The sequence below is a fragment of the Notolepis coatsorum genome, assembly GCF_963971535.1.
Source record: "Notolepis coatsorum genome assembly, chromosome: 6".
NCBI lineage: Eukaryota > Metazoa > Chordata > Actinopteri > Aulopiformes > Paralepididae > Notolepis > Notolepis coatsorum.
The window spans coordinates 141,267,283-141,287,701 of NC_140170.1; the positions used below are offsets into that span (position 1 = coordinate 141,267,283).

General features: G+C 40.2%; 1 protein-coding gene across 1 annotated transcript in view; it reads left to right on the top strand.

Moving 5' to 3' along the window:
• Nucleotides 1–19,104, top strand: part of gnl3 (G protein nucleolar 3) — a 35,152-nt gene extending 16,048 nt beyond the window's left edge. The window contains exons 9-15 of the mRNA XM_084316435.1: nucleotides 501–588; nucleotides 14,551–14,728; nucleotides 15,626–15,768; nucleotides 16,148–16,284; nucleotides 17,993–18,138; nucleotides 18,370–18,442; nucleotides 18,559–19,104. Of these exons, the coding sequence (XP_084172561.1) occupies nucleotides 501–588; nucleotides 14,551–14,728; nucleotides 15,626–15,768; nucleotides 16,148–16,284; nucleotides 17,993–18,138; nucleotides 18,370–18,442; nucleotides 18,559–18,656 (863 nt within the window). The 3' untranslated portion in view covers nucleotides 18,657–19,104. The remainder of the gene's footprint in view (nucleotides 1–500; nucleotides 589–14,550; nucleotides 14,729–15,625; nucleotides 15,769–16,147; nucleotides 16,285–17,992; nucleotides 18,139–18,369; nucleotides 18,443–18,558) is intronic.
• The last annotated feature ends 1,315 nt before the right edge of the window (nucleotides 19,105–20,419 follow it).

Sequence of the window (20,419 nt, forward strand, 5' to 3'; positions counted from 1 at the left end):
TGGAAATTATGTAGGTATTCGACTATAGCAGATGGTTTTGTGTGTCAACTACACCGATTGTTCAGTAAATTTAACTGGATTTGGTTTCCTTATTCATTTGACTAATGAATAGAACATGGTAGCGATTATTTGTTTAGTGAAGTGTTTGTTTCTTTAGGGTTACTCTAGTTTATATAGTAGTTTCCACTAGGGGTATACTAACTTTACTAGTTTTCACTAGGGGTACAATCGTATCCACTAGGCCAGGGTACACTAGTTTTCACTACCAGATCTGATCCAGATATTCACTGTTAAACCCTTGCGTTTTCATCCGATGGGTAGCAATTTGTCTGTGCACTAGTGTGGAAATGAGGACAATAGCAAAAGTCTTGATTCATGATGAAGACTTCTAATCCAACTCTGATCCAAATGCTGTGCCAGACCATTTGACATATCGGTGTCGGGGGCAAGTTTATTTCGTCAGAATGTAATTCAACTTTGTGGGGATTCTCCGCCCCCAGGCTTCCCTAATGTTGGGAAGAGCAGCCTGATCAACAGCATGAAGGGCATGCGGGCCTGCAACGCTGGCGTCCAGAGAGGCATCACCAAGTGAGTCGACAGTATTCAACCATGTGGTCCTCGTCCAACATAACATTATCTCCCATCCAGCGTTTCCGTTAGCCGGTAATTACCGGTATTTGACCGGCAAAATCTGTTGAAGTCCGACATATTTACTCTCTCCGGTCTTAATGTCCGGTGAAAATAATTCCCTGAGTCTAAGCACAATTTGATTATTTGAATTGTATTAAAATAGGCTAAAATTAAATAGCCTATGCGATGAACGAAACGATCATTACATTTGTTTCCTCGTTGCTTCTAATAATGACAACGACGTCGTCAGCGAGAGCTTAGTGCTGGGTGTGCGAACTTTTGTGAAGCTGCAGAGCCAGAGCACTATCAGCACAATGCAGTATTCCAGCAGTACTCCAATTCAGCCATTTTCAGCCAATGTTGGGTGGGGGGCGCTGCTGTGCGGTTCCCAGAAAAGAGCCAATAACACTGAATCAGCTGCTCTGCATCGCCATACTCTTTGCAAATAAGTCGTTGCGAGGTGGAGAGAGTCGTCACGCAAACCACGATAATGTTGCCGTCTCTCTGCTTTCTCAGTTCTTCGCTTGATATAATTAATACAAATGTCCAATATAACGGAATTCGTTGGCTCATAAAAATGTGATTATAACAGACTGCTGTTTAGTGTCGGACCGACTGCCCACATACGCGGTCTATTTTATTTCAAGTCAGCAGCAGCACAGAGTATCGAGGGACTTATTTTATTTGGAATATATTAATGACTGTATACGTGAAGTTGAACATTATGATATGTGTGACGTGTCTGATACAACGAGGTGAAGCGATGTCGACTCGAGATTCATTTGGGGGTGCGTGTGACAGAGCTGCTGCAGTGGGAGCCTGCGGGGCGGGAGCTTGATGCTGGTAGCGTATCGCACTATCTTGAGAGGCGAGAGATGGTAATTTGATTCTGCAAATCAATTTCTCATTCTTCGCTTGATGTAATTAATACACATGTCCAATTATAACGGAATTCGTTAGCTCATAAAAATGTGATTATAATAGACTGCTGTTTAAAACTCTGACCGGAATATCTCGAATATGTCCGGTGATAGAAATCTTGCAGGACACCCAGACCGGCACGAATATGTTCTAACGGAAACGCTGCTCCCATCATGATGGTAAAGCCGTAGATATGAAGGCGAGGCACGACAACCTCTCGGGATAAAAACATAATATTAAAGGTGCTATAGATGACATTCAGCCACTGGATGTCTCACTAGCGCACCAGCATGTCGGACCAAAACAGTGGTGTGTGCTTACATAGGATTACATTGTACACTTTACCATCGAACTAACTAAGCAAGCCACCATGTTCTTATGTGCAACATGTAAATAACAACATTAATTTAGATGATTAATTAATTTATCAAAAACGTTTTTGAGGGCAAAAGTTACACACCTTTCTAAGAGCTCAATGGATGTATTATCAAAATAAATAAATAAAAGATTAGTCGACGTAAAAATATTATCTATAGCACCTTTTTTCTTTTTTGTAAATCTTAAACAAAAGAGAAAAGAATTGTTTGTCATGTATGAGGATGTATCTGTACATTAGGGCTGTCCCCGACTAAGATTTGGATGGTCGACTACGATTGGCCAAAATTTGCCGTTAGTCGACTATTGGTCGACAAAAAAATTATATATATTTTTTTTATTCCATTTGGGCTGTGGGGGGTGCTTAAAGGGGAATTCCAACATTTTGGGAAATTAGCTTATTTAACATCTTCCCTGGAGTTAGACAAGAAGATGCATACCTTTTTTGTCTCTGCGTGCATTTTAGCTTTGGGAATAGACGCTCAGTTAGCATAGCTTAGCTTCATCACTGGAAGTGAGTAGGGGCCGGAGCCTTACAGTGCCTTACAGTGTATTGCAAGGTCTGACATTGACCAAACTTGATATGCATGACCTTGGTGGGCTCTAGGTCAACTCCTGAAAAGGGGGTCAATGTCAGACCTTGCAATCAAAAGTTAGGGGGCACACTGAAATTATGGCAAGGGTTATTAGCCCGCTAACTTTTGATTGCAAAGTCTGACATTGACCCCCTTTTCAGGAGTTGACCTAGAGCCCACCAAGGTCATGCATATCAAGTTTGGTCAATGTCAGACCTTGCAATACACTGTAAGGCACTGTAAGGCTCCGGCCCCTACTCACTTCCATTGATGAAGCTAAGCTATGCTAACGGAGCGTCTATTCCCAAAGCTAAAATGCATGCACAGAGACAAAAAAGGTATGTATCTTCTTGTCTAACTCCAGGGAAGATGTTAAATAAGCTAATTTCCCAAAATGTTGGAGTTTTCCTTTAATGTCTGAAGGAGTCGACTGAAGGCTTCTTGTCCTCTACAAAAGCATGCAATTGGTCCACTGATGGATACATCTTGATATTTGTCTAGTCTAGTGTGTTCATTAGATGGGTGAAATCCTCTTTCAGTGCCTGTTTTTGTAGGTAGTTAGCCTCTGGTATGCGTGCCATTAGCGTTAGCCACGCTTCTAGGCCTCTTTTCTTTTGGAAAGAATGATACAAAAAAAAATATTATTTTTATTTTTTTTTAATTATATTCGACTAAGAGGTTGGCCAGTCGACTACGGCTCCTTTCGACCGATTAGTCGATTAATAGGGGTCAGCCCTACTGTACATTATTGTACTTGTGGTGGAGGACTGAGAAGGTTGAGCAGCTTCTGTTGTGCTGTTATAACTGGTTATAGCCTCCGACAGTAATGAGACAACACAACTGCTTGGCTCTGTAAGACACAGCAGAGCTGATGGGTGTGATTGTCAACATGATAGACGGGGCATACTCAACGACATGCTAATACTCTAATAGGGTTGGGAACCGTTCACATTTTAACCGATACCCGAGGTTACCTTTTTTCTGTACTTTCATAATAACACCTTTTTTTATTTCGGTTGTAAAACTAAAGTCTAAACAGTTCCTACAACTTTTTTCTTTTTTTTTATTAAATATATATATATAAATGTTGCATGATCATGTATACATTCATTATGTATTAGGGGTGTAACGGTACACAGAAGCCACTGTTCGGTACGTACCTCGGTATTGGGGTCACGGTTCGGTACGAGTTTGGTACAACAGATTTTTTTTTTTTTATTAATATAAATGTAAATTTGTATAGCTATACTCGGTCATTGTCGCAAAATAATTGACCTTCACTGACTTTTAAAACACCTCGGCGAGGCGCCTCTGTGTTCTAAACTCCGTGTCGGTCAATTATTTTGCGACAATGACCTCGTAGCTATACATTATCCCTTACTTGCAGGGCTGTCAACGAACATTATTATTATTTTCTTTTTTCCCCTTTTCATTTTTCTCCCATCTCAATGTTACGTCGTTATGCCAATTCCCAATCCCCCCTTCCTGGTCGTTGCGCACTCTACCTCCTACCGTTGGTCTGGGAGTGCGGATTCGATCCCACTGTCTCTGTGGTGGTAGACAGACGCTTAGTCCGCTGTGCTACCCAACGTCAACGAATATTCTATATTGAACTTGTATTTTTTTTAAATAATAATAATTATATTTGATTGTGAAAAAAACAGCCCCCGGTTGGCGGTCGTTAGTGGTTAACATACCGTTGTATTCGTTGGGTACACAGCCGTTCGGTACGGTACACACTGAAACGGTTCGGTACGGATACGTGTACCTTTACACCCCTAATATCTATGGATCGGGCCAAATCTACTCTTTTCAATGGCAGAGTTCAATCTGGATTTAGTATCTCCAAGGCGTGCAGCAAGAACCGTGAATGAAATCTACTGTAAATAGTTATTTTCTATTATGGAAACTGATCCGCCATTTTGAATTGTTTTGCAACATGGATTCTTGCTAAACGTTCACAGAAGGTAGACAAACTAACTGCTCTCCAATCTATGCCAATAACGTTCAGTGTTTCCCCTAGGATTTTTTTCAGGGGGGGTGGTAGGCCCCCCAAAACGACTAGTGTTTTTGCGGGGCGCGCGTGTAACGGATACGTGGTGTCGTCATAGACGCGCGCAGTAAGGCGGTTGTTAGTATCGGTACATTTCTCTACACTGAGCTGAAATGAAACGATTGCACATAAATTAGGTAAATAAATATTAACAATTAACAATATTAATTTACAACACATAAATTAACTTATTTACAATTATACATACAGTAGTGACCACACGCATGAACTATTTACAATACAGGTACAGTGTTTCCCACAGGATTTTATGAGACTGTGGTGGGTGAACCTCGGACCCTCTAGGGGGGTCTGGGGGCATGCTCCCTCTGATCTTTTTTTTTTGGTGTACATTTTAAAGTTAAATGCATCAATCTGGTGCACTTTGAGAGCAAAATAAAGAGGCCAGATCTATGATGAACTTTGTGCTCAAAACACAATCTACTAGATTGCAGTGCTTCCCAATCCTCTCCTCGGAGCACCCCAGCCGTTCCATGTATTTGTTAAATTCCACCACCAGCACACCTGATTCAACTTAACAAGCCCTTTATTAGTTGAATCAGGTGTGCTGGTGGTGGAATTTAACTAATACATGGAACGGCTGGGGTGCCTCGAGGAGAGGTTTGAGAACCACTGGACTAGAGCATACATTTGAGCCATCAAAGAAATGAAGCAAAAGTGGTTACCTGTGTTGAACTGGTTTATTCTTTAGAAAATATAAATATACTGATTACTATTACGACTACTACCACTGCCAATACTACTGATGCATCCCTATTGGCAATGTATCAGTCTAGGTAATTAATGGGAAACACTGAGGGAGGCACATGCAACACTCATAACGATTTACAACCAGTGTCAGAGCGAGCGCACTAAAGTTGTTCGGAAATTCTGAGTGCACACTGGACGCTCTGACCAAAGAGTCAGTTTATCAGAGCGGAGCAGATTTTCAGAGTGAATTTATTAACTCCCCTTAACTAGGGCCCTATGAAATCCGTTTTTATCCTGTTTTCGGATTTCTCTGATTTAATATTTTTTCCTTGGATTTAAGGGGAGACACTACAGGTGAATAGGGTAAAAAAATTAACTAATAGATATCACAATGAAAATTCCCCAGTTGATTACTTATATTAAGACGAGACTTTTTTGTATTACAAGTTTTCTGAAATTGTATGTTTAAATATGCAAATGAGGCATTATCTACTTGAATATGCACTAATTTGCATATAATTCCAGGACAGAAATCTGAACATTGGATAAAGCCATTTTCAAAATTATAGTTTCATTTTGTTGACATATTAGAGCCAAAGGTTATTACAGAGGGGATTTTGGATATCTCTTTATCACTCCATAAATCAGAAAATACTCCATTCAGTCCATTTTTATGGTAAAATTCCATATTTCGCCATGTTTTTAGGAATAAAATGTGATATAAATCAGGGTATGAATGTGATATCAACAAACCCTTCTGTAAATACCCTCAGAACATAGATATGAATAGAACTGGAATGTTTGGTGTATGAGTGCTACTGAAGTGGAGATTTCTGGCTCAGAGTATGAGGAAAAACTCTTAAAACTCATTTTTGGGAAAACGCCTTCAAAGTTCTATATTGTAAAATGCCATACTTTTTTTTTTTGAAACGGATATTTACAAACACAATCTAATCAAACCATTAGTAATAGACAACCTAAACACATGCCTGATAACTGAATAATAATAATAATAATGTTATTGAACTGAACAGAACTACACACAGGCTACAAACAGTGTAGTACAGTGTAGTACCCCCTAATAGGCAAAAAATATTTAAATAGATATCACTATGAAACTTTCCCAGTTTGTTATGTACATATAAACTAAGAAAAAATATATTGCAAGTTTTCTGAAATGTATGTTTATATATGCAAATGAGGCACTTCCCCATTAAATATGTGCACATTTATGGATGCAATAAGGCAAAATGAAGTAAAATAAACAACTAAATGTGTGTTATTGACGTTTTATTGTCATTAGTTTCATAGAAGACATGTTTAGGAAGCAAAATATAACAATCTCAAAATCAACCCAAAAAAACATACAATTATGTTTTTAACTAATAGTACATCTGTTAGTGTAGTTCAGTGCCAGTTAGGTTATGAGGTTTCTTTTTTTTCAATTAAGTTCAGTTCAATGCAGTTAAACTGCCAGTGCAGTGCAATAACTAAATAATAATTAAAGAGATGTCCTTTAACACTTTGATCGCCGGGGTTAAATTCATAATTTACCATCCCTCGCCAGCCCTATTTAACATGGAGAAGTTCCCCTTCTTTGCAGGGCTATAACTTTTTAAATTGTATTGCGCAATTGACATTACTATGGCCCATTCAACGTCCTATATCTATTGTTCAGGGTGTAGCAACGTTATACTTTTTCATTCACATATTCATACTAAAATACGGTCTAAAGTATAAGTATGTTTTTATCGTTTTCTGCAGCTTTCTCCAGAACTTGATTTATAGCCCTAAATGCATTATATTGATGATCAAATACAGTTTGGTAGGAATCTGTGCGAGATAAAAAATGTCAACTGGACGTGGTTCTAGGAGTTACTACGTATGATCTGATGTTGACCGGATGGGCGGGGGGTCGTTTATAATTCCGCGGGCAACGTTATATCATTCATCTAGTGTGGGTGATATGATCATCAGAGCAGTTAGTATCGAAGACATTAACAAATAACGCTGAAACTCACCGTAGCTTCCTCTCGCTGTTGGGAGATGAGCGTGGAACAGAATTTTTTTCTATTATGGGATGTCGAAATATCCGATCCATTTCCAGGTTGTATAATAGTATATACGTCCAAATCATGTTTATAGAGTTATTGGTAACGGATCACTATCCGTTGTGATCAGCTCGAGTCCTGGGACCAGGGGCGTAGCTGTAGATTCTGGGCCCCCTGACAGAAGTGACTTATGGGCCCTTAAGTGAAGCGAGCGCGCGCCAGCGCAAAATTTTGGCCATGTATTTATTGATGAAAACGCATAATATGTTTTTTACCTATACATTTGGATCAGCAGTTCAGCACCTGCACTGTTGGTGGGCGAGCCTAGTAAATGATGTCTCATTGCGTTCATCTTCAATGAATGAACCAATGCAATAGTCTACCAAAGAACCTTGAGTCGCACTAGGCTAGGCATATTTTCCCCTATTCTTGTGACAATGTTTTCTGATACTCAACATACAAAAGCTGTTACTTGTCCTGTCTCTCTGTAATCCCATCTCCCACACAAAGTCTCAAGCACACTATTAGGTTGACAGACACTTACATTTTTATGTGCTCTGTAGTATACAATCACTCCCTACTTCGATATACACAGTAAATTTCGCAGAGTAAATTTTACTCAAACTGCGTTCACCCCCTAAATGACACAATGATACCCAACCTTGAAAACCCTGTTGAAGTTAATGAACTGTAATGGACTGCAAGAAATCAACATGACTATCAACTTTATCTTCTGTCTATTTAATTGAAAATTAAACCCAATATAGGAATGAACAAACAAAAAATCTCAACATTCTTTGACTTATTCAATTAAGATTTGAACAACACAAACATTTGAACAAGGACAAAAGTATAAATTAACTGAAGATTTGAACACAATTATAAAACAATAAATTCTCAGGACATGAACACACTTACAGCAAACAATGAGAAATGTAGTGCTAGAGAACTATGCATGTCAGCTTACTATAGGGAAACATCCCATAATCAAGTTTCAAGTTTCTCCAGAGACTGTGCTAGACAAAAAGTATGACATAAAATAGTATAGCATGTAAAAATAGAAGTAAAAAATAGAAGTGATTTCGTTTCTGAGCCCCTGACATTTTCCTGTCAGTCTGTTCAAGCTGCAAGCTGCTGGTGCGCTGCTGTGCCGCCTAGTTATAGTTGAAAGTGGGGGTGCAAGATTAGTAACTGGCAGGCAAGGGGTGGTTTGGAGTGGGTCCGGCACGACCACCTCCATGGCAGAATGTTTTTAATTTAATGAACACCTGTACGTGCAATTTCCTGCAATATAGAGCACAGAACTGTCTCAAAATCATATGGGATCCTAAAGGATTGCTATAGGGTTCCAAAAACGTATAGAGATTCCTATAGCATTTATTTTTTTACTAGGGATGTTATCCTACACTTTAAGCTGTCTGATATCCCATTACCTGTAACTCTTGGGTCTCTTTCTCACTTCCTCTGCCTCCTCCCTGAGTCTGCAGTCACCACATCATTCTACACAGGAGAGCAATACACGTAGGAATACACTGAACTGGTTTGAATACATGATTTTTTCTTTTTTCTGCCATGTTCTACCTGGTTGGCTGGCTACACACACACACACACACACACACACACACACACACACACATATACAGTGTGCAGGTTAGTTACAGTAGGAGATGGGCTTCTATCATCATTTAAGATACTTGAAGGCTGGCATCTGTAAACGCAGATATAAGTACTTTATTCTTATTTTATTATCATTCTTTTCTTTCCAATGAAATGAAATCAGAAAGTGGTATATGATGGAAAATATGAAAGTCAATGCTTGAAGGAAAATTATAGTTGTGAGTTGGAGTGGCAGCTGTTTGCACATCTGTAATCGGAGAGAGAGAGAGAGAGAGAGAGAGGGGGGTCTGGATCTTGACAACACCGTTAGCTAACAGCTGAGCTATAGCTAACATAAAGACTGTGACCTGTAATTCAAAGCAGCGAAAATTAAGAGGAGATGATGATTATAAATGTGTTTTATTGTATTGAGCATTGTAACTTACATGAAAGGTCTGCCTGCCTGCCACCACCACCAATGACATACCGTCTTTTTGACACACCGTGACACACTCACTCAGCCGACACTTCACTCAGCACCTGGCTTCATGCTGGTGGGAGGGACCCCGGACTCGTGAGGGGCAGTAGATCAAACCAAATGTTAGAGAAATGCAGGGGTGTCACAATCTATGGAAACTTAAAAAAAGCACCGGTTTGTTTCTTTTGTGACGTTTTTCTTTTAATACAGGCAATTATACTTTTCAGTCATCTACATTAACTTACTTTAGGATAATAATAAAACCATATTAATAAAAAGATAATAATAGTGTTCTCTGGGCCCCCCCCCCCCCCCAGTGCTGGGCCCTTAGAATCGTCCCAAGCTACCCCCCCCCAGCTACGCCCCTGCCTGGGACTATTAGCGAGTGATCGGACCGAATTGAAATGAGCACCAGCTTCCACTTCCTGTTTCTCCCCTGGGCGATCGGCTACCAGATGGCGCTCTTGAACCGTTGTAGAGTTGAGAGGGACTCAACAGTACATCTCATGTCTCCGGGGGAGAAATATGATTTCGATCACAGATTTTTTAAATATTGATATCAAAGACGCTGTCCAGTGTCTTCGGCAGAATGAGCATGGCGGGGGAAAGACGTGTTTCAGCGTCAACGGCGATTAAAGTGTTAAAGGTTCATGCTTCTCCCCATCTCTGGCTGACATCACCATTGTGATGCATGATGGCTAGGCCTTTGTGTTTTCCTCAGTGAGGGATTCTCTTGTCAGTCACCACCGTTTTAAAGTCTTAGTGAAGATTGATTTATATGAAAACCGATTTATGTATAATTTAGCTAGCTCGCCAACGTTACTGTGATTAAAGCAAACTTTAATAAAAAATGTATAATAAAATATTATATAATTTTTTCAGGGGGGGGCGGGGGGCCCCGCCAAGTCAATAGTAGGGGAAACACTGACATTCAGTTTTGTGGTAGATAATCCAGAAAAATAAGGGAAATAAAGCTATTCCACAAGTCATTTGATTGGCAGAAGCTGGCATGAGCTGGGTAATGTAGTTTTTTGAATTTCCGACTCTCATTGAAAGCCCTGTCTTTCCTTCATCATAATGACTACAACAAGATGGCCGCTCACATTTATTTCCGGTCGAAATTTGCTAGCATAATATTATGAATTAGGTTTGGGCGGTATAATTTTTTCAAACAGTCATACCTTGCTGACATAATACCCCGGTATGGGTATTATGACGGTATGACTTGAGGAGCGGAGCTAAGTTAACAATATACTCGTTATCACCATACATAACGCTTATATTGAAACACGTTGACATTAGGGCCGTTCTTTCAACCTAAAAGTGCACTTTCTTCAACCTCAAACCTAAATTCCTTATCGACCCGTATTACCAATGTAAACAAATCGGCACGCACATTCGACACACGGATATGAAACTAGTCATACGGAACAAATAACGGAGGCTGAAATTAGACCAATATGACTCACAAACTCATGACAGTAGTACACAACTACACATACAGACGCACAAAATGTATTCTGCATTGATTAAGTGATAATCAAAACCCAGCTTAAGCCGTTAAACTAATGTAGTGAATCCCGAAGCCAATACGCACACACACAGTCGAACTGGAACGCTTTACCAAACATACACTACCAGCATTCATATCTCATACGTTAATCTTCCAATCGCTTAACCATAACATAACTTACCGGTACCAAAACAACGTGTCCCAGAGTCCACTCGTGCATCCATTTCAAAGGAACACGCACGTTGCGTCATCTGCTCTGCTGAGCTCTGACTGAGAGAGGGAAAGACGGACTGCTCTGCCCTCTGCTGGCGCGTGCTGTGCATTGCAGATTTGGCGCACAGTCTGTGACGTCACGGTATTGAGAATCATACCGGCTGGATTTCGAAATATCCTGGTATACCGTCATACAGCCCAAGCCTCGTATGAATACAATTCCTAAACTGATATTCATTACACTTTCAGTGCCACCAGGTGGCGCCAGAGTTGGCGCTTGAATGCCACCATCCACTTTAATGTTAACGTTAATATCGCCTAATCTATGTTTTAAATTATGGCTATGTGTCTAATCTGCCCGTCGCTTATCAAAGAATCATTTTCCAGTCAGTGCTGTCAAGGCAGATTGGTTTTTTATCGCTTCATTTCCGTTTGAGAGCATTTTGAAAAGCACCCGTTTTGAGGTAAAAAAAAACGGACCATTCTGGGCCATTCTGTGATAATCGTCTTTTACTGGAATATTCCAGAACGTTTATTTGTTGGCCTATTTATGAATCGTTTTCAAATAAACGCTAGATGATCAATATTATACGTACACACACGCCCATTCGAGTCGCGCGCTGATAATAGCCGTGTTCATTTCCTCATGGATTTTACAGTGAAACCGATAGAGGACATTTCACAAAACGGCTTATATCTTCATCAAAATGAGTCCGATTATCCTAACACTGATAACATAGATTCCTTACCTGACATCAAATGGTATCCAATTCTAATTCCTGATCACTATTCGAAAAAATCGATAAGTGTATAGATCTAACGTGATACAGTAGAATTCATGATCCGCGGCGCTCAGAGGATCCATAATGAACTGTGGTAACCCCGGCTGCATCAGTGGACTGGAAAATGTGGAGTACAGGATTTTTCCCCCCATCCATTTTCATTGAGTCCATTCCAAAATCCCTTATGTCATCTGGGAGACGATAGGGGGCGCTTTCGCCGGCGGCTCTCGGGTAGACTAGGGTAGGCTTGCGTGATGCAATATGATTTCAGATCGCTAAAAAAAATAAAAATAATAATTCCAAGAAATCTCGTGAGTGGCTTTCAACGTAATATTAATAATTCCGAGAAAACTCGTGAGTGGCATAGAAAGTGTTAATAACACTTTAACCTATTGGTAAACAAACGTATTGTTGAAAATATACACTGACTGCTGTTTTGACAGGATTAGGGTCTTTACTCTTGGCTACAAAAAAATACAAGTCATACAATCTGGGGAGATTGATTTATGGCTTGGGTCGGATACCGCACCTGTCTGGCTTAAGAGGTTAATGGTTTTAGATTTTCAGTTGACACTTTGAATGCCACTCACTGCTTTTCTCGGGTTTACCCCCCCGCGGGTTGAATGCCCATCACGAGAATATTAGTTTTATTCTTTTTTTTTATTAGCGATCTGAAATCATATTGCATCAAGCAAGCCTACCGTTGGAGATCCAGTCACCCCAGGCTCTCAGATGTGAAAAAAGCGCCCCCTATCGTCTCCCAGATGGTAAATCACCCTTTTGGATTGGACTCAATGAAAGTGAATGGGAGAAAGGATTTCTGACTTCACATTTTACTTCTCACTCACGCAGCCGGCATCGACCGGCATCACTCCGGAGCCTGAAGAGCAGCGGGGATTATGTGTTCTACTGTATACACGGTTGATCAATACAATGATCGATTTTTTCCGAATGGTGATCAGGAATTGGAATAATCCATTTGGATACCATCTGATCTCAGGTAAGGAATCTGTTATCAGTCTTAGGATAATCAGACTCGTTTTCACGGATATATAAGCGTTTCCCCTATATGTGATATAGCTGTTTTGACTGTAAAAGCCATCAGGAAATAAGAGCAGCGATTATAAGCGCGCGGCACGAGCGTGCATGCGCACACATACTATCGATTATCTAGCGTTTATTTGAAAACTTCTTAAATGGGCAGACAAATGACAACGTTCTAGAATATTCCAGTAAAAGGCGAATGGGTTGTTTTTTCCGCAAAAACAAGTGATTTTCAAAATGCTATCAAACGGAAATTCATCTGCTTTGACAATGTTGACTGGAAAATGAGTCTTTGATAAGCGACTGGCAGATTAGACACATAGCCATAATTTTATCGTTAACATTGGAGTGGATTTGGGCATTCAAGGGGGTAAAAAGGAAAACACGGACTGGCTCTCAAAGTGTTAAGTTAAATGTTTTATCAACTATCTAGTTTGTTTTTATAGTGTAACGTTTGGCTATTTAAAATAATTTAACAGAGGGAGACATTGCGAGTCATTGGAATTCTGATTATTTTCTAACTGGGCGGGTCTTGGGTACCGAAATGAGGCACAGATTGCTCTAACGTGAATCGCTACTCTGTAGTACCGATGTCATTCGGTCGGTACCCTTAAAAGTACAGAGTTCGGTACCCTACTCTCTAATGAATGTGCACTGTAGATGTAGAATTACATGATAGAAATGTTAACAAATGGGTAGAGAACATTATTTTGAAAAGAACGGTTGAGAAAATAGTGTCTGCAGTTGACTAGAGGTCTGAGCTTTTCTAGACGCAATTGATATGGATAACATTCAGCCACTAGATGTCGCATTAGAGCACCAGCATGTCTGACCAAAACAATGGTGTGCTTGTATAGGATTTATGTCGAACTAATCTCTGATCAAACTTGTTTATACTAGTTGTCAAACTTATTTTAGGTTCAACTTTAGGTTGAGAAAGAAGGTTGAGTGAGCAAGCCACCATTTTCTTTTTGAAAACTAGAGCAGAGAAACGGGGACCTCAATTAGCAGCAGCACGTTGACCAATCGGGTGCAATCCACATGGTGGAAACATGCACATAACATGTAAATAACAACATTCATTTAAATGATTTTAATTTATCAAAACTTTTTGAGGCAAAAGCCATAATTTTCGTATACACCTTTCTAAAAGCTTGGTGGATGTATTATCAAAAAAGTTAAAGATTAGTCTACATACAAATATCTATAGCACCCCTCCCCTTGAAAAACAAAACAAAAAAAATACTTGCTGATGTTCCGGTCTGTCTACCTTTTATCATACAAAGAAAATGTGTTTTCGGTAGCATCTCATTTTCCGCCATTTATAAATGGCTGCTTTTTTATATAGCCCTTTTATCCAAAGCGCTTTACAATTTTTTTACTCACATTTGACCCATTCACTCACACATTCACACACTGACGGCGGAGGCAACCATGCAAGGTGCCAACCTGCTCATCGGGAGCAATTGGGGGTTAAGTGTCTTGCTCAAGGACACAACGACACGCTGCCTGGGAGGAGCGGGAATCGAACCGGCAACCTCCGGATTGCCAGACAACTGCTCTACCTCCTGAGCCACTGTCGCCCCTCATAATGTCGTATCTCATCTCCAGGAACATGCAGGACGTCCACATCTCCAAAGACGTGAAGATGCTGGACAGCCCAGGGATTGTTGCTTCACCAGTCAACCCGCCGGCCTCCATGGCCCTGAGGAGTTTGCAGGTGGAGGAGGCACAGGAGAGCGTGGTGGAAGCAGTCAGGACTGTGCTCAAAGAGTGTGACAAGACCCAGGTGAGAGGGCGAGGGATATTTGATATTCATGTTTGTCTGTGCACTAGTGTGGAAATGAGGACAATAACGCAAAGTCTTGATTCATGATGAAGACTTCTAATCCAACTCTGATCCAAATGCTGTGCCAGACCATTTGAAATTGTTTGTGTTGGCAATTTTGTCCAAGGGTTTGACCGTTGTCTATTGGAAACTATTTGTGTACGATCAATTTCATCCCATTTAAGACATTTAACGTACTATGTGCCAAAATGTATTAAATTATGTCATCAAGGCTCTTGTATTTCAGATTATGGGTCATCAAGGCTCTCTTGCAGTGTTAATTTAGTCAACGAAAATGATGACTAAATATGGTCGTCAACTAAGCTTTTTCCCCTGACGACAATGAGACGAGACATCACGTTAATGGAGATCATGTGACACTAACGTGACAAAATTATTCATGCATGTCGTTGACTAAAAACGACGACACAAAATGTAGTTCACAAAATAAAATCTTGCCGAAATCTCTTGCAGCACCGAAGAATAGGAGTCTGAGGCGGGATGTCAAAAGACGCCGCTAAACGTTTATTCAACAGCAACTTCAACTCTGTTTACTGGGCTTTGCTTGCAGTAACTTGTTTGCAGACAGGAGAGTAACAAACAATATTGTCCATGCGGAACCCTTATCCCCAACACATAGTTCCGTGGGTGAATTATGTTGAGTGGCGAGACTAAACAAAAAAGACAAAATATATATACGGTATACTAAATCAAGACTAAAGAAAAAACTAAAATGATCAGACCTGTAGTTGACTAAACGAAAAATGGATAAGGTGACTAAATATGATAAACGAAAATGACTAAGACTAAAATGTAAAATAGCTGATGAAATTAATACACTGCTCTCTTGTATTTCAGATTATGCTCCAGTACAACGTTCCAGACTTCAGAAACTCTCTGGAGTTTCTAAGCTTGTTTGCTAAGAAACGTGGGTTTCTACAGAAGGGTGGAGTCCCCAACACAGAGCAAGCGGCTACCGCCTTCCTCAATGATTGGACAGGGTAAGGGTTCTCCACCTTTATTCCAATCAGTCAGATTCCGGATTCTGTGCACAAATGTGGAAATGAGGACAATAACGCAAAGTCTTGATTCATGATGAAGACTTCTAATCCAACTCTGATCCAATCGTTGTGCCGGACTATTTGCATTTGTTTGTTATCGATATAGAGGGACTAAAACCAAACTATTATTACATGGGAGTTCTAGACCTTGAAGTTGACCTTTTGCATATTCCTCCTAGTTGCACATACCGTGTGTACATGTGCATGGCTTGAGGTTTTCATTCCTCAAGCTTCTCAGACTAGATAAGCTCAGGTCTCATCTACAGTTCAATGTTGGTTTCAATCTCAATTCTGTGTGCTGCTGGATTTGTGTTCTCAGAGCCAAGCTGAGCTACCACTGTAGAGCACCAGAGAAGCAGGACCTCCCTCCCTACCTGTCCGACGCCACAGTCGCAGAGCTGCAGAAAGGATGGGACCTGAACAAACTGAGAACTGCCAACGAGGAGACTCTGAATGGTATAACCCTAACACTGCCAGATCTGATCCAGATATTCACCGTTAACCCCTTGCGGTTTCATCCGATGGGTAGCAGTTTGTCTGTGCACTAGTGTGGAAATGAGGACAATAACGCAAGTCTTGATTCACGATGAAGACTTCTAATCCAACTCTGATCCAAATACTTTGCCAGACGGTTTGAAATAGTTTGTTATTAAGCAACAACTGTGATTGGAGGTTTGAGGAAAAGAGGGCAGGGCTTGAGTCCAAAATTAGGAGTGTCTATACAGAACACCAATCATTTATATAGGGATGTCCCGATCATGTTTTTTTGCTCCCGATCATGTGATTTTGAGTATCTACCGACACCGATCTTTCCCGATCCGATGAAAATATATATATATACTTTTTTTTTTATTCAACAAACATGACCATGTTCACGTCTTAAACTAATACTGAGGCCTTAGTTTTGGTTTTAAATTGCATATCATTAATTTATTTATTGTCACACAGAGCAGAAGAATTTTGCCAAAACAAACCAATAGTATCCAGCTGCAGAACGGCAGACCAGCCACACTTTCAGACCCAAACGCATTTCCTTTGATTTAATTATACATCAAATGATTTATGTCAAGGATTGCAATGCCTCGCTTGAATGAAGTTAACTTTTCACCTGGATAACGTCAACGTTCAGGGTGAATGTAATGTGAGAAATTGGGATTAAAAAAAATTGGGTCTTGAGAGTGTGGCTGGTCTGCCGTTTTGCAGCTGGATACTATTGGTTTGTTTTGGCAACATTCTTCTGCTCTGTGTGACAATAAATAAATGAATGATGATATGCAATTTAAAACAAACTAAGGCCTCAGTATGAGTTTAAGACGTGAACATGGTCATGTTTGTTGAATTAAAAAAAAAAAAGTAAAAATGTGCCGATCCCGATCATCAAAAAATCACGATCGGCCCGGGACATCCCTAATCATTTACTTAACAGTTTGGGTATCCAATCCATTTTACCCCATTTGAGACATTTAACATGCTACTATGTGCCAGAATGTATAAAGTTATGTCTCATTTCTTTTAATTCTGTCATGTTGTACTTCTTTGTATCATATTTAAATGGGAACTATCTTATAAATGGCCTTTTTCAGTGTTTAGCATTGTTTCCTAGCTATGTGGACTTATATTAATATGATCTATGTCTCTAATTCTCATATTGGTGCATTCTTCCAATTCTCCTCTCACAATATTCACCCTCACTGAACTGAGTCATCTGAAAATGTGATTTGCGATGTCAGAAAGACACCGCTGCATGTTAATGTCCCAGATGCCGCGACGCGCGACGGCCACACACAGTGGTTTAGGAGCCCAGCCTCAAAACAGCTTAAGATCTTGAGGTAGAAAAATGCTGTTTTTGAGGACTTGATTAGAAATACAAAACAATGAATTAAAAAAATATATATAATTACAGAGGTGTTCCATAAACTCTCAGGAATTGTGTGAAAGTGCCCAAATAGTGAAAGAAATAGTAAAATAGTTCCCCTTTAAATAAATATCATTAAAACAGTTGGACAGGGATCTTATTGGCTCTTGCTATCTTCTCTTTAGTTTAGCAAGTTTTTGTTACATTCTGCAATCTGTAGCTTTAACAATCACTAAGGACGGAATGTTGTCAAATGAGATGGTAGTATGTCGATCGTGCTAATGACAAGATTTTCCATTTTCTTCGCAGGTGTGAGGTTCCCCAACCGGGCAAGTAGCATAGGCTTTATCTCCACAGGCCCTACCGCAGGTCTGCTGAATGTCACTGAGGTGGCTGAGGAGAAGACTGAACCGGTAGTCCCGGTGGTACAGGCTGAGATGGAGACAAATGAACCGGTAACTAAAATTATTGCCATGGACAAGACATAAAATGTGTGTACCCCTTGGCAGCATTGAAATGAGGACAAAATACGCAAGTCTTGATTTGTTCATGATGACTTCAAATCCAACTCTGATCTAAATGCTGTGCTATATGCTCCCTGAGATTCTCCATACTTAAGTTTGTTAGTGTGTACATCTTTAAAAAAATATATATATATATTATTAATCGTTCAGTTTGTCTTTCAGCTGAAAGAAGACGTTGTTGAGGCATTGGTAAAAGAAACTGAAGAACCAGAGACGCAAAGGACATCGGTCATAAGTACGTCCTTCTGTAAAGAATTCACTTGGTTCTATATGTACAGTCAGTCTGAAGTTTTTCATTTGCACATATTGAAATAAACATATTGTAATAAATTTGTTTATTTCTCTTCCCAGGTGAAACGGCTAAAGTGACCTTCCAGCCTGTCCCAGTCATCGACCTTTCGGCGGCCAAGACCGATGACGCCTATGACTTCAACACTGATTTTAAATGATTGTCCTTTTTTATGCCCTAATATTTACTCTGAACTCCAATGCCTCACCAGAAACCAACCACCCAAACCCCAGCCTAACGCTTTGTTGACTTGTATACTCTATTCTTATGCATGCTAAGAACTGATTACATCAAGTTCAGATGCTACCTGCCCACAGTTTTCATTGTTGGAATAATGGAATCATTACTTTATTGGCTAGTTGGAACCACAGCTATATTTCTTGGTATAAAACAAAGTAATTGGCTTTTACAGTGTACACCATTTAATCCGTTTTGTGAGCCTTCAAAGTCTGTATACAGTCAAGCTTTTTGCCAGTGACTTAACCTATACAGTCTCTCTGTGAGAGGACTGCCCCCTATTGGGTGAACATTCGTAACTTGCTTCTTTTCCATGGATATTATTGTACATAGCCTGAATACATGTAATAAATGGATCCATCTACATCTCATTCTGGCCTTAATACATGTAATAAATTGGACCATCTATGCCTCATTCTGGCCAATACTATTCAGGCACGTGCACACATAGAGCCCAACCGGTGCTTGCGCACCTGCCCTTTTGAGCCTCATAAAAAAAGTGCCCTTTAAAAAAAATTAAAATAAAGTTTTACCGTTCGCATATAGACTGCCCTTCCAACTGAAGAATGTCAGGATAGAATCAAAATATTAGGTAAAGAGATGCCCCCCCCGGGGGAGCATTGAGGGACACCGGTTTCTATCATCACCACCCACGCTATACATAAAATATATAGGTCTGCAATGGAATATGGGGCATCTCTTTTTCTTTTACTTCATTTTTTAGCGTTTTATCGCTTTTTCTGGTCAAGCATGACCGACAGAAACAGGTTGAATGGGATATAGATCAGGGGAAGACACTCTGAGAATCGAACTCGTGTACCCCAGATCCGTGACGAGCACGGTTGTCCCCGACGCCGAAATGGCGCAGATACGCGGTGAGCTACTGGAGCTCCTCCGGGGGGGGGGGGGGGGGGGCATCTCTCTTTACCTAATATTTTGATTCTATCCTGAGGATCTGGGGTACACGAGTTCGACTCCCGGACTCGCCGTATTTTCTGGTGTCTTCCCCTGATCTATATCCCATTCAACCTGTTTCTGTCGGTCATGCTTGACCAGAAAAAGCGATAAAACGCTAAAAAAATGAAGTAAAAAAAGAAGAGATGCCCCATATTCCATTGCAGTTTGCACGGCCTCAGCGTGCCTCTCCGCAGACCTATATATTTTATGTATAGCGTGGGTGGTGATGATAGAAACCGCTGTGTCCCTCAATGAGTGGTATTACACTCATTGAGGGACACGAAGAAGTCAAGTCCGATGGGATTTGGGAATCTCAAATACAAATCGGGATTGGAATAAAAAATGCATTTATATTAAACAATACAGAATATACAGCACTTCTTGGTCTGTAGGGTAGGGTAAGCACTCCCCTGAACATTTATGGAGATGTATGGGCCTTTTAAGTCAGTGATAAAAGTGTCTTTCAAGGATAAGTGAGCTCCTGCACTGATTATTATAGTTCAATATTTGATCACCAAAACCCCCCAAAAAGCATAAAAAGGGGCCCTTAAAAATGGTGCTCGGTTTGTTAGGGTATAGTGCCCTTTTCACCCTTTGAGCACCTGCTCCTCTAAAGTCCTGTGCACGTCCCTGGAAATTAGAATGCCATTAAATTTACTTAACATTGTTAATGTCTCAATAGCAATGTCTTAAAATAATTGCAATTAGTCTCTTATCGGGTCAGCGCAG